The sequence below is a fragment of the Amblyomma maculatum genome, chromosome 4, assembly GCF_055883805.1.
Source record: "Amblyomma maculatum isolate TAMU_Amacu chromosome 4, ASM5588380v1, whole genome shotgun sequence".
Lineage (NCBI taxonomy): Eukaryota > Metazoa > Arthropoda > Arachnida > Ixodida > Ixodidae > Amblyomma > Amblyomma maculatum.
The window spans coordinates 90,836,459-90,853,298 of NC_139347.1; the positions used below are offsets into that span (position 1 = coordinate 90,836,459).

Genomic DNA, 16,840 nt, shown 5'->3' on the forward strand with positions numbered 1-16,840 from the left:
TTCAGGGAGGATAGATGGTATTGAAGGTGCATTGAAGGTTCTTTATTTCACTACCTTCTATCAATAGCTCATCATGTTTTTGATTGAGCAATGCTGGTGTGTTTCTGTTTTAACAAATTGGTGATAGGCCCTGTACTGCTTTCCAATGGCTTTCCTACATCCGCACCACCCCATAACACTTTATGTATATTGTTGTCTGACATAGGCCTGACAGACTTGTCACTGACAAAGACGCACGATGGTGGAGTACCTGCTTGTTTTTTAAAGCAGAAGTGTTAGAAGGACTTGTGCAACTTTTGCAGCCGAACAAGTTTTCTAACAGCTTGTGCTAGTTCGCACAACTTGCTTCGCTTGCTGCTCTCGCTTCCCTCTCCACCGGCGATTCAAAAGGCTGGGAAGAGGTGCTATGTCACAAGCACACACAGTGCATTTTATTTCACAATTAATTACCTTCAATCACTAGTGGGTCATATTAAATTTACTTGCAAAAAAATGTTTATTATGCTCTACACTTCCCTAGCTTTAAAAAAATTGTTTGTACTATTAATCCAGGGCAAAACGCATGATACCTCTGCCACCGGTGTGGTGCCATCGATCCTGTGTTGAGTTAAATTTGACAGTAAAACATTGCGGCAGCTGGTTTGGCATAGTTTTGGAGCAATATTGCGTTTTAGAGTAGGATGAAGCAGGGAAATCAATTTTGAGAAGAATAGAGCAAATGGAGCAGCATTTCCACTCTGCAGCAATTACAGCCCAGCTTGCTTATAACAAACATCATAGTGAGCACGACTTTACATATTACTGCCAAAAACTGAAATTCACTGCTTCAAGAATTTCACTATGCACACATAAGACCTTATCACAGTGCACTTCAAGGTCTTCAGTGGGTCCTCACTACTCGTGACTGGAGATTTCTTGGCAACTACAAGTAATTCCGCATTCTTGTATCTTATCCTCCACAAGATTATATATGCATGCAGCGACGAAGCTAGTACTGTTCACATACATGCAACAGACTATGGTAGATTGTACTGTCTGCTGCCAGTGCACTGCATACAGTGCAGAAAGTGGAGAGTTGACTGTGCAGGTGATGCACGTCACGTGACCGGCAGGGCCATGAGACTGGCGTTCACTTCTCAAATCACTGTCACTGGTTTATCATCGACCTTGTTAGACAATGTGCAGTAGTTTCATTTTGAATGCTTCCATTGTCTCATGTCCACTACATTCCTTCTCCTGTTTCATCAGCTTTGCCCAGCCAGCACACATGCGCACAATTATTAACCTTTAGCATAACAGTGTGTGTTACACTTTAAATTCTGCCTTTCTTCACTGCTTTTTTTGGGGAGAGAGTTATCACATTCATTTGAAAGGGCATGGGGAGGAGAAATCATGCAACTCGGAGACACTTTCCAGTCTCTGCAATGGAAGGAAGTGCAAGTTTTTTGAAAGAGAGCTTGCTGCGGCTTCCTGTCCAGTCTGACTGTCGTACAGTCAAGAGTTGTTCACTATATCCAGGACGCACTACCTAATATACACACATTATGACCATTGCACCACTATCGTTACAAGTCAGCTTTCGTTTTAACTGCGGCCATTATATGTGGGCTTGACAGTAATGGCTAACAAATCTTTCACAGCACAATTCAGGTTGAGGGTACTAAAACTGGGTTCTGCGGAATGCTTAGGTTCCTCTAGTGCCTAAATTCACTCAGCATCCACCTTTCCTTCACCTGCTTTACTTTGGAACAGACAATATTTAGAGTTATTCGTTTTCGGGTTTTATATTAGTTTTCAAATTTGGGAGGTAAAAATCAGAGCATTATTTTTCGACTTACTAATAAGGAGAAATTGGGTTTTTCGTAGAAACGTTCTGAAATTTGGGTTTTATAGGATTAAATTTACAAACTTCTAATATATTCGATTCCTCCTAACCATGGGTAACGATTAGGGTTATGTTTTGGGTTGCTTTCAAGAAAGTATTTCATAACTAGGCATTTCTGTCGTAATTATTACTATCAGTAATGTGCAACAGTCAGTTTTTGGACAAGAAACATTTTATTCACGTGAGCTGGTCATCGATGTTTTACACACCCTTATTAAGATACATAATCATCTGCATGCGCAACATTTCCATTTACATCTGTTTGGTCTTTGGAGCTATCTTAACTGAGAGAACGTTTGCTCAATGTCACAGCTGCCATTAGCTATTGACACAACACTGTTAACGCTGCATTTGCTAGCCTGGGGTAGCACACAGCTGGGTCATTCCAATAGTCCATCAATTCAACACTTTCATTTGTGGGGCCTGCTTCCAGCAAGTACAGGTTGAACTCCCCGTGAAGCGAGCCACATCGCTGTCACGGAAATGAAGGGAGGTCGGTAGTCATCAGACTGACTCAGCAGCCGCTTCTGGATAGGATAGAGTAATGGATCTAGTTTCCACAATGTGAACTGTTTTTTTTCTTTGTCTGAGGTGTTCAGTTTCAGAGTGCAGCCCCATTTTGTGGAGATTTTTGTGCAAAACTCTTCACAAGTTTTTACTAATGCGGCACTGCTCTTAGGTAACATAGACAAAACAACTTTTGCTCAATCGCTTTAACCAATCATTGTAGAAAACTCGTTGACAGTCTGCTGTATTTTGACGTTTAAGTGGTGATTGAAGCTTGCCATTAGTTTTTCACTTTCAAGTGTTTTCTGGACATCTAAAAGTGCCTCGAGTGCATTTCTTATTAAGACTGCCTTCTTATAAAGAACCTCTTTATCAGAAAGTATCGCTCGAATTGAGAAACCGGGAAAAACCCGATTTTTTAGAACATATTCGGGCTGTAAACATCGGGTAAAAAACTAACAACCCTAACCATATTGCAAATACTTAGTGGTGATCGTTTGTCTCTGCAGCCACTACTAATTTAATTTGGGCATTTCTTGAGAAGCTGCACATGTATGTGCTTTTTCTGCCATGCATACTGGGCTCCCAGAAGAGACAGGAACCCAGTCACATAGGGTATCTCAAGAACTTTTGAATGCTGCTGGAGTTTACCAAGGATATAAAGGCTGAGGACCGCTTTTCTAGATCTTTGGATGAGCCAGACATATATTTGAGTCAACAGTGGCATGATCTCACAAGATACAAGGAGAAACAATAAAAGGTAGTTCTTTGAAGCTTTGCAACTGCGACTGGATGCAAACTGTCAATGTCACACTCGGCATCTCTCTCTGAAAATTGAAATTAAAGCTGCTCAGAGAAATAGTGTGGTATGTAAATACCAATTCTGCACCCTGTTTTCAAACAACAAAGTTAATGCCAGTCCAAGCTGGAAAGTACCTGTAGTTTGGCTTCATCAAAATGATGTGACTCAGATGAGCAAAAAATTGATCAAAGGCAAGTAATTCTGGGCCAACAGAACCAACCTTTGGCACACACTGTGGGAAGCGCTCCAGGAGTGACACCATGGCGCATGTCACCGAGAGGGATCCAATGCAGCGGTCCAAGTAGCCAATGCAATGTGTCTGCACCACGCAGCACATCTTGGGAAATGTGGGGTCATCTTCCATATGTGATAATACCACTGACACTAGCTGAAGCATCCTGCAGACAAATAGACAATCACCAACCAATGATTGGTATAGTGTAAGAATGACTGGTTAAGAAAAAGGTTGAAAAAACAGAGAGGGGCATCTGGAAACCAGGGTGCAGACCAAATCAGCACTGGAAGCATGCAAAACATTCAAGCGGCAAATAACCAAACAAAATATCTGCAATAATCTTGGAAGCTCACTGTTGCTCCAATCCAGGGCAGGAGCATTGCAGACTAGCATCTTCAGAGTCGAGTATCAGGAGACGAAAACATATGCACAGTGCATGTGGTGAGAAGGAGGAAATGGTTGAATACCTGATACCTTTTCAGTAAAGGATTTCATCCCACAGTTCGATGCAACAGGGCTGATTTATTCAAAGCACTGAGGTTTAAGGACAAGGGAGAAAAAAATTACAGGGTACACTTGAGCTCTGCCTTTAAGTGTATGTCGCGATAGCATAGGGTGTTCTTGCCCCAATCATGTCAGCAATAGCATAGGAAACCACACGACATAAAAAGCCTCGCTTAAGCCAAGCTGTATGAATACACCTGCATGGCCTAGGAGTAGCATGCCTGACTAGGCATATAGGAACACCAGAAGGTTGATTCTTATCCACCTCCTCATCTCAAATGAGGAACCCGAGTTGGCATCTCCTCCAAACTCTCTGATATCACGTGGTCTCCACAAGTTGCACAAACCATCAAAGAATCAATGGCCAGCCATGCTAGTTGCCACATACCACCTGCCAGCGCCATGCTGTGATGTTTTGCTCACAGCAGCGACATTGAAACCAGTGACGGCGGTGAATTTCTGAATAACGGGACCTTTACTGTGATCGCATTGAAATAGACTTTGAAAGGATAGAAACAACAAAATAAAGATAATTTGAGTGAGTGGTGGCTAAAATCAAGGCAACAACAGTAGGTACAAAATATAATATATTAGTTATGGCTATGTGACATGTGCTGCTGCTGCCCGATTCAAAAGGTTCAGGCTTGTACATCTAACCATCATGGCAGGGGAAGTGAGGTTTCTGACGACACCAAGATCGACGCATAAGAAACAGAGTGAGCGGCAGGTGAACTTCAACTTCATCCACCATTAACGACCCCTTTACGTTGCGCAGGTGCATAAAATTTCAATTAGTTGACGTTGGACTTTGACATTCTGAACAGAGAAAGTTGAGTGTATAAACATGTCTCAAAAGCGATTTTTAGAAAAATAAGATTTTGCTATTTGATTTTTCATATTATAAGTCTTGCGTTTCTTTTCACTCGCCTCTGCAGACCGAGGAGCACCACCTCCTTACCATCTGTTAGCTAGGCACAGATTGTCGACAATTCTTACTGTTTGGAGCACCTAGTAGGTTAAGTATGTTTATCAACCGCACATAGAACACTGACTTGAAACTATGCATGGGCATCAGAAAACGTATTGTACTGGCAACTGAACACTTGAGCGGCTGTTCGATTAGTGCCCCCAACACGCCGACCACATGATGCCCTGCCCTCTTCCTCAACCCAGCACGACAACCAAATGATAACATGTCAATCTATAGTAGGATATAACTTAAAAGTTCCTAACTAAGGGCCATGGCATGCAGAGTGTGCAGAGTAGATATAAATTTCCACTTATGTTTTTGTCTGGCAACTGTCCATGTGACAAAACTATCAAGACAGGCTCCAAGTGACTCTTGATCTGCTGCGGTGGTGCAGTGGTTAAGGTGCTCAATTGTTGTGTCCAAGGATGCAGGATCGAAAAGCAAGGTGCCCGTGTGCTGTGCAATGTCAGTGCACGTGAAAGAAAGCCATGTGGTTGAAATTTCTGGAGATCCACTACGGCATCTCTCATAGTGCGAGTTGCGTTGGGACATTAAACCCCATAAACCAAACCTAAAACCACCGAAGTGACTTTTGGCCATACAGGACTGCCACATTGTTTAACTGAAAAAAGTCAGTTATTTGTAAATATAATATATATTCATAAAATAAATGAAACCCACATTGCGAAATAAGTGCCTAAGACAGACTGCTAAATTTCTAAAGAATAACTGAGACATACAACCTCTAATTAAATGACTGCTAAATATGGTATTTTGGGTATTTTATCCATTCCTTCTTCATAGCCTGAATGACAGCTTCTTATGAACAAATGAAAGAAAGTGAGCCAAAAAGTGAATTTTGGCATGACTGGTAGCATACTCATCACCATCAGTGGCAGCTTAACTGCAGAACAAAGGCCTCTTCCAGCAATCCTGCAGGCTTCGTAATCTCATCCACTCATTCAACTTTCTGCCAACCTCTGCTATGCTTGCCTCCTCTTGGAATCCACTCTGCATACTACCCATATTTTAAAAAGCAACTGGTGTTTAAATATATATATATATATATTTTTTTTTCGAGGTTCACATTTTAATTAACTTATACTATTTTCCTCCCCTCCCTGATCACTTCCACCAAGCTTGGCAGCCCTTCAGCAATTCATTCTTATGCAAATAGACTTTTTGAAGTTTTCCGTTTTTATAAATTGGTGATTTTCATGAGCAACATTATGTTGGCAACATCCAAATTATCAACCGTTGTCCATATATGACTAAAATATTTTGATGCTTGCATTAGCCCATTTCAATCACTTTATGAGCGAGCTGTCATTTGCGACTGTTGTTTAAACCACTAAATGCATGTATGCGTGTGTTGCGTCTGCGATGGCATTGCTGCGTAAAATATAGTATAGTCCAGGATATAAACAATGTTTCTGTATCACTTTGCTGCTGTAAAACAGCAGCTAAGATGTTTTTCTTATGTCCAAAACAAAAGACTCCAAGGAACATGCCACAATGTCAGAAAAAACCGCCAGAGTTGCACACACACACACCGTATGCACGCACGCACACACTGATAAAGTGCAAAAAAAATTGCAACAATGAGACTCAATTATTTGATAAAGCAATGGTGTACCAACAAAAAAATGTTTAAGCATGCTACCCAACCGATAAATTTTCTTGGGTGGCTATTAGATGCAATGTTACAGCACCAGACAATAAAGAAAATGTCACAAGTAGTGACAACTTTCACAGCTGCAACGTCAAAATGTGTTATGGTATCAAGGCCACAATGGCAGGCACAATGACAACAAAGCACGTTAGACCCAGAAATGACGATGGAGCACCTTGTGCAGAAACAACAGTGAGTACGGAAGGAGCGTTGGATATACAGCAATGGGGAGATTGCACTACATACTTGTCTTTATGAATGACTTCTGCAGACGTAAGCGCTGTTGTCAAGTGACTGTGGGTGATAAACTTCGCCAGTACAGCTTTATGATGATTGCACCATGCCGTAAACACCTGCAAATAAATAAGGTGTTTCAGCATAACTTGTCAACAAACTATCTTTTGCCACTGTTAACAACAGTTCACAAAAACTGGAAGCCCTGCTACGAGCAGCACATTATCATCACATGTTGTGCACAAGGTGCAGAATGATGAGACGAGCACAAACCAAAACAGCCGTGCCTTTAAGCCTCTTTGGATGCCCAGCTGTTGGACTAATGAGATTTGATTGCTCACTGTACTGAAGTTTTCCGAAAACTAACAGATCTGGCAATGATGCAAAGGAATCTTTTTTTCATAACCTCTAGTTTTAAAGCCTGTGTGCTGCACCGACCTTTCACATTACCGATCCAGGTGAAAATCCTCAACCAGGGAATTTAGAGAGGAATAAAAAGTATCAAGCAGTTTCTGCTGGAATCAACTAGGAATCGCCAAACAGACCAGATAGGATATTTTCAGTTGGACATGCGTTGTGCCGCGCTTTGTACAGCATGCAGCCGATCGCTACAAATAGCACACAAAAAAAGTAAAATATGGGTGACTGCGAATGTTTTTGACGGTGCTGTGAATAACCTCACACGGTTGGCTAACAAATACAACGGAGCTTGAAGGATATGACTGCGGTTCAGCTAGCGGTTATATTTTCGGTTGCACCTCGTAGCAAAGCTAAAATTTAGCATGAAAACTTCATCCACACAAAAACTGGCGCAATGACAGCAATGTAGCACGAAGCAGATAGCTTGACTCACACTCTAGTTCCTTTTACACGGCGACTCACCTGAATTCCACCGTTTTGAAGAAAATCAGTGTCACCACTGACAGCAAGCTCCCAAGAAGTTTCAAGGAGCGAGTGACAGTCGTTTGAGTCAATTGGTTTCGAAGCAGCAGGAATCAACTTGCTTTCAATGAGGTTTCGTTTCACTTCATCCGGAGAGTCCGATTTCACGATTCCTTGAAGAATACGATGCATCTTGACCTGAACCGCACTTTCACGAGGGGAGGTAAGGAATATGGGCAGCAGCTGATCCTGATATAAACTGAACAATCATCCCTTAAATTTAACTCGACCTTTCACGCTGCTCAACACCACTGAGCATCATTGTACCATTTATTCCGTAAATATCCTCTCAGACAGTTTTGCTTATTTTATATCTTTCATTGATTTCCCTAGGATATAACTCACATGGCTAAAGCTACACAGACGAGCAGTCACAATTCATAATTACAAAACTGCCTAGTAATGTGCTTGCGACAGTCAGCTTTCGTCACATACAGCTTCTACAGCTTCCATGACTCGCAAGTGACTGCTACATTTATTCTCGACTTGACTTGGCTGCTGATATAATATAAAAAATAGATTAGGTAGCTTTTAGTTTCGTAAACTATTTAATAGCAATATTATATTTGTAAATCTAAAATAAATTAGGTAGCTTTTAGTTTCGTAAACTATTTAATAGCAATATTATATTTGTAAATCTTTATAGCCACTGCACATAAGAATAAGCATTAAAAATGTATAGAAATTAAAAAAGCCGCAAACAGCAATTATCGTCACCATGACAACCACATGCGGCGTGTGCTACGTGCGTGCAACGCGCGCACTTTTTTTTTTTTCTCTCGTTATCAGTCGTTATGCAGTTATGCGCGCTGCAAGATCGTTATCAGATATACTAAGTTCTTTGGGGTAGGAGGGGATACTGGACGCGGGTTATGCCGGCTGCGATTACGATCGGCAGTCTGGCTTCACCGTTTGGCAAGCTGTTCCTCTTGGATCCGCTGTTGCCGGCGGCGGCTGCGTTTCACTTCCAGCGAAACGGAGAGACGTCCGTGTGCTGTGCGATGTCAGTGCACGTAAAAAGGTCCCCAGGTGGTCGAAATTACACCATAGCACTACACTGTAATAGCACTCCGGCTCCTCTTTCTCTTTTTCCACTTTCTTTCCCGCACGTTCCTCTCTCCCATTACAGCGTAGTCAGGTGTCCACAGTGCGTGTGACAGATGCTGCGCCGTTCCTTTCCTGTGAATCAGTTTATTATTATACCAATTTATTAAGGTGAAAGCCTTTTATGCCTCATCGTTGTTGTGTTTGTAGGAAGAAGAAAAATCTGTAGCTGAGCCACCTTCGCTGCCTCGTGCGGACAGAAAAGAGAATAGAGAAGAAAGAAAAGGAAGAGGGAGAGGAAGACGCGCGCCGCAACAGCCGTCGTCTTCCACCGAAGCGGTGGAGGGTGGACGGCCCTCAACAGATAAAAATTCGGTGGAAGGATAGCGTCGCCGCAAGCGGCGGTGACTTATACCTGTCTCAGCCCCATCAGGGCCAGGAGCAGCCACCCTCCGATTGATTGATTGATTAAAACTTTAATTTCCACCGATTTAGGAGGCCTCCTACTCCCCGCTCCTGGCACGCAGGCCTGAGGAACGGGGGCTGGAACCTCCGCGACTAAGGACTGGCGAATATACATTGGTTATTCGCGGCCTCAGCCGCCAGGCGGACGGCTTTCTGCTGGTCAGCGGGGACGTCGCTTCGCAGCAGGGTTACCCAGGCTTCTCTACTTTTAATGTTGTCCCTAGCGCCCGGAGACTTAGGGCATTCCCAAATTATATGGTCGAGGGTCCCCCTCGCTTCGCAGGCTTTACATTTATCGTTTTTTCTCTCCTCTATCTGGGTGTGAAACAACCAGACAGGGTTCGGGAAATTTCCGGCTTGTAATCGCCGCCAGGCTATGGCCTCTTTATTATTTAAGCTAGGATCCGGTGGCGGCATCAGACGTCTTCCTAATCTATAATTTTCGATTATTTCTTTATAGGTTTGCAAACGTTCGTCCATCGCCAGTCGGGCGGCTCCGCGTTTGCCCGGAAGTATAGATCTCGGGCTAAATCACGGGCCGCCTCGTTGCCGGGGACGGACGTGTGTGCTGGGATCCAAATTAGGGTGATTTTGCGATCAATTTTAGTTGCAGCTTTTAGAATTCGGGCGGCTTCTTGTGAGACCCTGCCTTTTCCGATATTCCAGAGAGCAGTTTTACTGTCGCTAGATCAATCTAGCCTTCGTTCCGACGCAAGCGAGCGCTATTGTGACCTCTCCAGCCGTGTCTATGTTTCTACTTCGGATGGTGGCGGAGACGACTGGTGTGCCGCTACCATCGACTACCGCGGCGACTGCCGCCCCTGATAGGCCGCTTGCAGCGTCTACGTAGGCAACTTCTTTTACTCTGAATTCTTTTGCACTTTTAACCAGTGCTTCTGCTCTCTTCTCCGGCCGTCTCTCCTTGTGGTATTCTGAACGCATGTTGCGGGGGAGAGGACGGACAATGATGTTCTCGCGACATTGTGGTGGTAGGAAAACCTTGTCGGCTGTGCCCCTATCTATTTTTCGACCCACCCATTCTAAGATGGTTCGACCCGTGCTCGACCTACTTAATCTTTCATGTTGGGCGATTCTCACCGCTTCAGCAAGTTCCGTCCAGCTATTATGCACTCCCATTTCTATCAGGCGTTCCGTAGAAGAGGAGATGGGTAGACCCAGCGCCCTCTTGACGCAGCGCCTGAAGAGTGCGTCTATCTTTTCTTTTTCATTGGTCCTGATGTTGAGGAACGGTGTGGCATAGCATATTCGACTTATTATGTACGCCTGCATCAGTCTCAAGAGGCTTCTCTCTTTGAGGCCTCTGCCTTTGAATGCAATCCTCCTAAATATTCCTGTTACCTGCGTCGCGTAGGTAGTGAGTTTTTTTATCGTTCCGTCATTATACCCGTCCTCTTGAATAAAAAGTCCGAGGATATTCTGATTTGCTGGACTCTTGGTACGGTTTTGCCGTCGACCTTTATTTCTACGTTAAAGTCGCCCTTGCACCTCATTGATTTTGGATTATATATGAAAAGTTCGGATTTTTGCGGAGAGCACGAAAGACCCCTTTCGGCCGCGTAGGACACAATGGTGTCCGCCGCCGCCTGTAGGCGTTCCTCTATGCTGCCATCGCTGCCGTTGTTCATCCAGAGATTAACGTCGTCCGCGTAAATGCTGAACTTCAGGTCTTTTATGACTTTAAGGGCGGCAGGAAGGCCTCTCATCACCACGTTAAAAAGGAAGGGGGAGAGCACCGAGCCTTGCGGAGTTCCTTTACTTCCCAGGTGGACAGTGGGGGATTCTAGGTCCTGAAACTTTAGTTTCAACGTCCTGCTTGTCAGGAAATCCATTACGTAATTATATGTCCACTCGCCGACTCCTAATTCCTGTAGTCCCGCGAGAATTGCCTGGTGTTTTACGTTGTCAAATGCTTTTGTTAGATCTAGTGCTAGAATTACCTTCGCGTCTCTGGATTTCGAGTCAATTATTGTCATGTTGTAATCGGAGCATTACATCCTGTGTGCACAGGCCCGGTCGGAACCCGACCATCTCATGCGTCCCCTCCCCACTGCCTCATCGTTGTCGTCAGCAAAAGGGTCACGTTACGGCAGCTCTGATTGGTCGAGACGGAATGACGTCATGGAAGTCTCGACCAATCACAGAGCACCACCACAATTTGCGCGAATGCGTGCCTTATATATGGCCATATGCCAATCAACGATCAATTATTTATTAATGGTTGGTTTGTGGGGTTTAACGTCCCAAAGCGACTCAGGTTATGAGAGACGCCGTAGTGGAGGACTACGACCACCTGGGGTTCTTTAACGTACACTGACATCGCACAGCAATTACTTATTAATGACTAATTAATAAATGATTATTATAATTACCAATTATTTATTACCAATCACTAAGTTCTAACTAATTATTAATTTATCATAACTGATTAATGACTAATTACTTAACAACTATTAATTAATTATCGTGTAATTCTTTTCAGAATTACTAATTAATGCCGCGCACCCCGTAAAATCAACCGCACAACATGTAGGCCGTCATTGCACCCGCCACCGTTTCGGTGGAGGACGACAGCTGTTGCGGCGGGCGTAATTTTCTCCCTCTTTTTTTTTCTTCTCTATTTTCTCTTTCGCCCCGCACCCCGCCGGGGTGGTGCAGTGGTAAGACGCCTGAACACTGTGCCGGAGTACCCGGGTTCGAATCCGACCTCGGCGGCTGCGTTTCGATGGATGCGAAACTAAGAGGCATCGGTGTGCGATGTCAGCGCACGTTAAATATCCTCAGGTGGTCGAAATTACTCCGCAGCCCTCCACTACGGCCTCTCTTTCTCTTTCCACTTTCACTCCCACCTTCCTTCCTTCCCTTACGGCGGGGTTGTGGTGTCCACAGAAAACAAGTGCCTTTCCCTTCCTATAAATCAATCAATCTCTTCTGTTCGCACGAGGCAGCGGAGGTGGCACAGCTAGAGCCAGTAGCAGGCCCATGCGCAACAACAACAGTAAACGTAGAACAACTGCGAAGCTGCCAAGCAGAATTCACTGAATAAATGCACTCGCAGAATGTAAATGAGTAGTCGTTCGCTTTACTCATATCAGCATTCATCGCTACGCGCAACAGGCGTAGCAGAATGCAGCATTCAGGCTTTCGCCTTTCTTCACAACAGTAAACGTATAGAACAACTGCGAAGATACAAGGAGAGTGATTTCGCCGCTGCCAAGCAGAATTCACTGAATAAATGCACTCGCAGAATGTAAATGAGTAGTCGTTCGCTTTACTCATATCAGCATTCATCGCTACGCGCAACAGGCGTAGCAGAATGCAGCATTCAGGCTTTCGCCTTTCTTCACTAATTAGTCGCCAAAGTGTCCTCAAATTTTTATTATTGCGCTCTGCATCGTGGCGTCTCCGCTTGGCAAGGCGTTCTTCTCTTTGTTGTACCGCCCCGCCGGGATGGTGCAGTGGTTACGGCGCTCGACCACTGTACCCAAGGACGCGAGATCGAATCCCGGCCTCGGCGGCCGTTTTTCGATGGAAGCGAAAAGCAAGGCGCCCGTGTGCTGTGCGATGTCAGTGCACATTAAAAAACCCCGGAGGTCAAAATTTCTGGAGTCCTCCACCACGGCGTCTCTCAGCCCGAGTCGCTTTCGGACGTTAACCCCGAAAATGACACAAATGCCTCTGTTGTACCCTGCATCTTGGCGTTCGGAGCGGCAGCGGAGGAGGAAAAAACACCTAATCACTGCCAATAACTAGGCAGTGATTAGGTGGTCATGTCCTCTTCAGGCGGCCTCCGATGCGCGTGCCGAATGCGCGCTCGGCACCGCGCATATTTGCACCTGTAGGAGGTACGCGAAACGGTGGCCAGTCTAGCTCCCGCTACACACACACACACACACACACACACACACACATATGCGAGCACACAAAATCCTGCCTAGGTGAGGCCGACTGTACACCTCCCGTTAAAATCGGAGGAGGACGGCGAATTTCGTTAGCGGACTGGCTACTTGACCAGGCAAGAGAGGTGCATGGTGCATTACTCCATTATCGCCGAGTCTTCGGAAAAAAATGCTTTTTGTACTTCAGTCTACTCAATTAAGTCAAAGATTGAGTGGCATACAGAACATTTCTCCAGGCATATCAATAAAATCAAATATGTTCCACACAATGTCTGCAGATGAAACTCGCTGCAAGGTACCGATCAGTTCACAGTGTCGCATGGCCATCTCAGCTTCAAAATTTGGTGTCTACCCCTTTAATCTTCACCATTTTACTTTTAAGGTTTTTCACTCGAAGAAGGTAGATTTCCACGCGATTAATGGCAGCAAATTTCTCATTGTGAAAAATAGCTCTATGCAGCCGCACAATATAATAAAACACATTTTTAAATGCTGTACAATAGATATTTATTGATACTATATGCGCAAAAAAATTCTTCTTTACCAGGCACATGAAAATAAAATATGGCAACTCCGTGCTGAAAGCACGAGACTTGAGTCATAGATTTAACTATTTGTAATAGGATTTATGTGGTCCACCTTGCATATTTGTAAGGTTTCTCTTCTAATTCATATTGAGCAATATAGTGCAGTACCTTGTGCAAACTGTAACATCACTGTGCTCATAATTTTGATGGACTAGCTTGCACAAGAAATACTGTCTAACGTGCAAAAGAATTTACACAGTTCATATAGACAACAGGAGCTTGACCTCTTGTAGGTCACAAGCCTGTCGGCATCGTGCAAGTATCACATGAGGCATTTACCACAGTCCACCACGCCTACAAGTGGAACCGGCAGCACAGATCCGAAATGTGCGCTGCTCTGATGTCCAGGCTAGAGCCACAGAATTATGAGTCCACATTGCTATGGCTATGCATCATTCAAAAAATGTCTCTGTCCAGGCCCAACGACTGGCTTATCTGTTGTAGATAGTTATGCTTTAAGGGCAGTAAGTACTGCCGCTCGTCAGGCACTTTGTCACAGTGACGATGTGTCTCATTAAGCATCCTTGCCGCGAAGGTTGTCACAGTCTGCACACCTTCAACAATTGGGGTGACTACACTGGGCACTTTCAGACCTGTTGCGGGAGTTGTCCTCAGCAGGCGAGTAACTGGCAGTATGTGCCCTTCTGTTGTAAATATGTACTTGGCGAAATGCTTGTTCAGAGGATTGTCAACATCGAACAGCAGGTAGAGATATTTGCACGTTTCACTAAGAAAGAAGCTCTCCATGCGGTCCTCCAGAGACTTGTCCTGCACATTATGTATGGTGGCATAGCCACATGCTGCCTTTGTGTAATTATTAAGGCTTTGCAAAATGTCTCTGCCAACATGAAGGTAAAATGGGTTCTTGGTCGCCCGATACAAAAGGTATGTGGATTCAATCAGCTCGGGTCTCAGTGGGTAGAAGGACAAGTCTGGAGAGACCTTTTGCCAGTTGAAGCGCTCAGGGAGAGCACCGAATCGCCTCCAAATGGCATAGAAAAGCGCGTGGCTGCAGATAGCTTCTTCGATGTCACCAAGCAGAACCTGAATGCCTGAGAAGGAGGCCTGCAGGGAATCTATCCAAAGCGTTGACGTAGATCCATCCTGCATGTTGACATTCACATAGAGTGGGTGTTCCCCGCAGCCCTCGTTGCACGAGACCCGGCCCTTGCGCATGTACTGCTTAATGACGCTGTAGCTCTCGTTGAACATGCGGAAGTCCTCCATGTCGCCAAACAGGATGTACGTCTTGAGCAGGTACTCATAGAAGGAGTCGAGGCCCGCACCGATGCCGCTCATCTTGCCGATCCATTCGCCTGTGTTGACATCCACGATGTTTCCCAGCAGCCCCGTATCCTTGGCCCTCAGTTCCCAGAGGGCTCTCGTGGCGCGCCGGGCGACCTCCTCGTAAGCGCTGTCGTCCAGCAAGCGGCTGAGCACGCCAAACTCGAGCAGAAGCGAGCCCGCGCCCGCAGTACACGTATGCGTTGAGACACCGCGGGGAACGCCGCGCCGCAGGTTGACCCGAGGGTAGGGGATGCCCGTCTGGGTGTTGTCGAACGCAGGCAGCAGGCGTGAGGCGAGGTCCTTGGACAGCTGCAGCAGCTCGTCTTGATAGCCTGGCGGGCGCAGATCTCCGAATGGCTGCTGTTCGTCCGTGATCAGAAGGTGCGCCGACAGAAGAGCACCAAGCAGTCGAATGTTGGCTTCAAACACCTGCACCACGTTGTCCTTGTCGAAGGAGACGTGCTCCAAGATTAGCTGCACGGCGTTCCTAAACTCGCTCACGTTTCCCATCACGGCCAGCGTGTCGAGAGAGTCCACCAGCGTTAGCGAGTAGTCACCAAGAACGTCGTTGATGTTGATGTTCGAAGGGTTGTCGTAGTCAGGGCCCCGGCCCGTGCAGTATATTGGGTTTAGTTCGTCCTTCGGAAATGCGTACCTCATGTAACTGTCGTATCCGAACTGGAACATACGCTTGGCTTCCTCGACCATGCTGAGACGTAGCTTCTCCGGGAAGCTTCCGTACTTGCGGTCATAGAAGCCCGGCTTGTAGAAGAACACATCGTAGCTGGCCGTTGACGGGAGTAGTGCCACGAAGACGACTACGATTATCGCAATGCGCAATACTGGGCCCATGACGGCGGCGATCAGCCGCTGACAGCGACGCGTCTAGCAGCAAAGGTGTCCCGCTGCTGTGTCGTCATCCTGCCGATGCGCTACGTGGACGGCTCAGAACACAACACATGGGGCGCCGCCGTCAGCTCGACCACAGCGTGCGGATGCAGTGCTGCTCGACTTGACATGCCACTCAAGCAGCCGCAGACCAGACACGCCTTGCTTCAACTTTCAGCTGTGGTCGCCCCTTGCTGCTCGGCCAGCCGTTTACGCGTTCGCATAGCCGCCTGACCGCCCCAGATCGCGATTTCTTGCCCACCCCTCTTCCTTACCTCCTCCTCGAATTATAATTGGCTTGACTCGGATTACAACGGCTACCGCTAACGCTTTAGTTTTGGTTTCGAAAACTATGTCTGGTTTCCGGTCCAGATTTCCGGTCTGGTTTGCAAATGCTTTACATGTGCATTTTGAAATGATTCATAGGAACATATGGGTAAACAGAAAACAGTACACTCTAGTTAATACTGTTATGCTACGGCACGAATTATTTTAAAGGCTCGTATAACTGCTGTCACTAAAAGCAAACATCTATCCTGTATACTATTCATGGGTTGACGTTTTAAGGCGAAAGCCTTTCCAGGATAATAGCGACGTTCGTGTCCATCCACCGGGTGTGTCCGCCGCATGAAATTATAAAGAAGAAAAATGCCTCCATCCAACCAAACGCGCTAAACCACTGCACAGCGCAGGGCTTGCTCTTTTAATCGTTACTACACTCCACGACGGGCTCCTGAGAAACAGATCGTAATTTCAGTTTTCCAGCCATTCTCCATAGCAGCAATGAAAATGGCGATGCAGCTCGTGACGATGATAGTAGAGATAATGACGGATCTCGAATAATGATAGTAGTGCTAGTTATGATAGTAGAAATGGAAATGACGATACTGTTAATAATAAT

The 16,840-nt window shown here is 45.5% G+C and overlaps 2 protein-coding genes across 2 annotated transcripts in view; both read right to left on the bottom strand.

The window, feature by feature from the left end:
- The window catches only part of DUBAI (Deubiquitinating apoptotic inhibitor), a 37,334-nt gene extending 29,092 nt beyond the window's left edge, over nt 1-8,242 (bottom strand). Inside the window, exons 1-3 of the mRNA XM_084602160.1 lie at nt 7,692-8,242; nt 6,822-6,928; nt 3,415-3,592 (exon numbers count right to left, since the gene is read on the bottom strand). Of these exons, the coding sequence (XP_084458286.1) occupies nt 3,415-3,592; nt 6,822-6,928; nt 7,692-7,883 (477 nt within the window). The 5' untranslated portion in view covers nt 7,884-8,242. The remainder of the gene's footprint in view (nt 1-3,414; nt 3,593-6,821; nt 6,929-7,691) is intronic.
- Nucleotides 8,243-13,659: 5,417 nt separating this feature from the next.
- Nucleotides 13,660-16,232, bottom strand: LOC146191641 (ER degradation-enhancing alpha-mannosidase-like protein 1). The gene has a single exon (XM_084602161.1). The coding sequence runs from the start codon at nt 15,901-15,903 to the stop codon at nt 14,161-14,163; it is 1,743 nt and encodes a 580-aa protein (XP_084458287.1). The 5' UTR covers nt 15,904-16,232; the 3' UTR covers nt 13,660-14,160.
- Nucleotides 16,233-16,840: the final 608 nt, after the last annotated feature.

Coding starts and splice junctions, on each gene's coding strand:
- LOC146191641 (XM_084602161.1), bottom strand. CDS start 15,903: ATGGGCCCAGTATTGCGCATTGCGATAATCGTAGTCGTCTTCGTGGCA.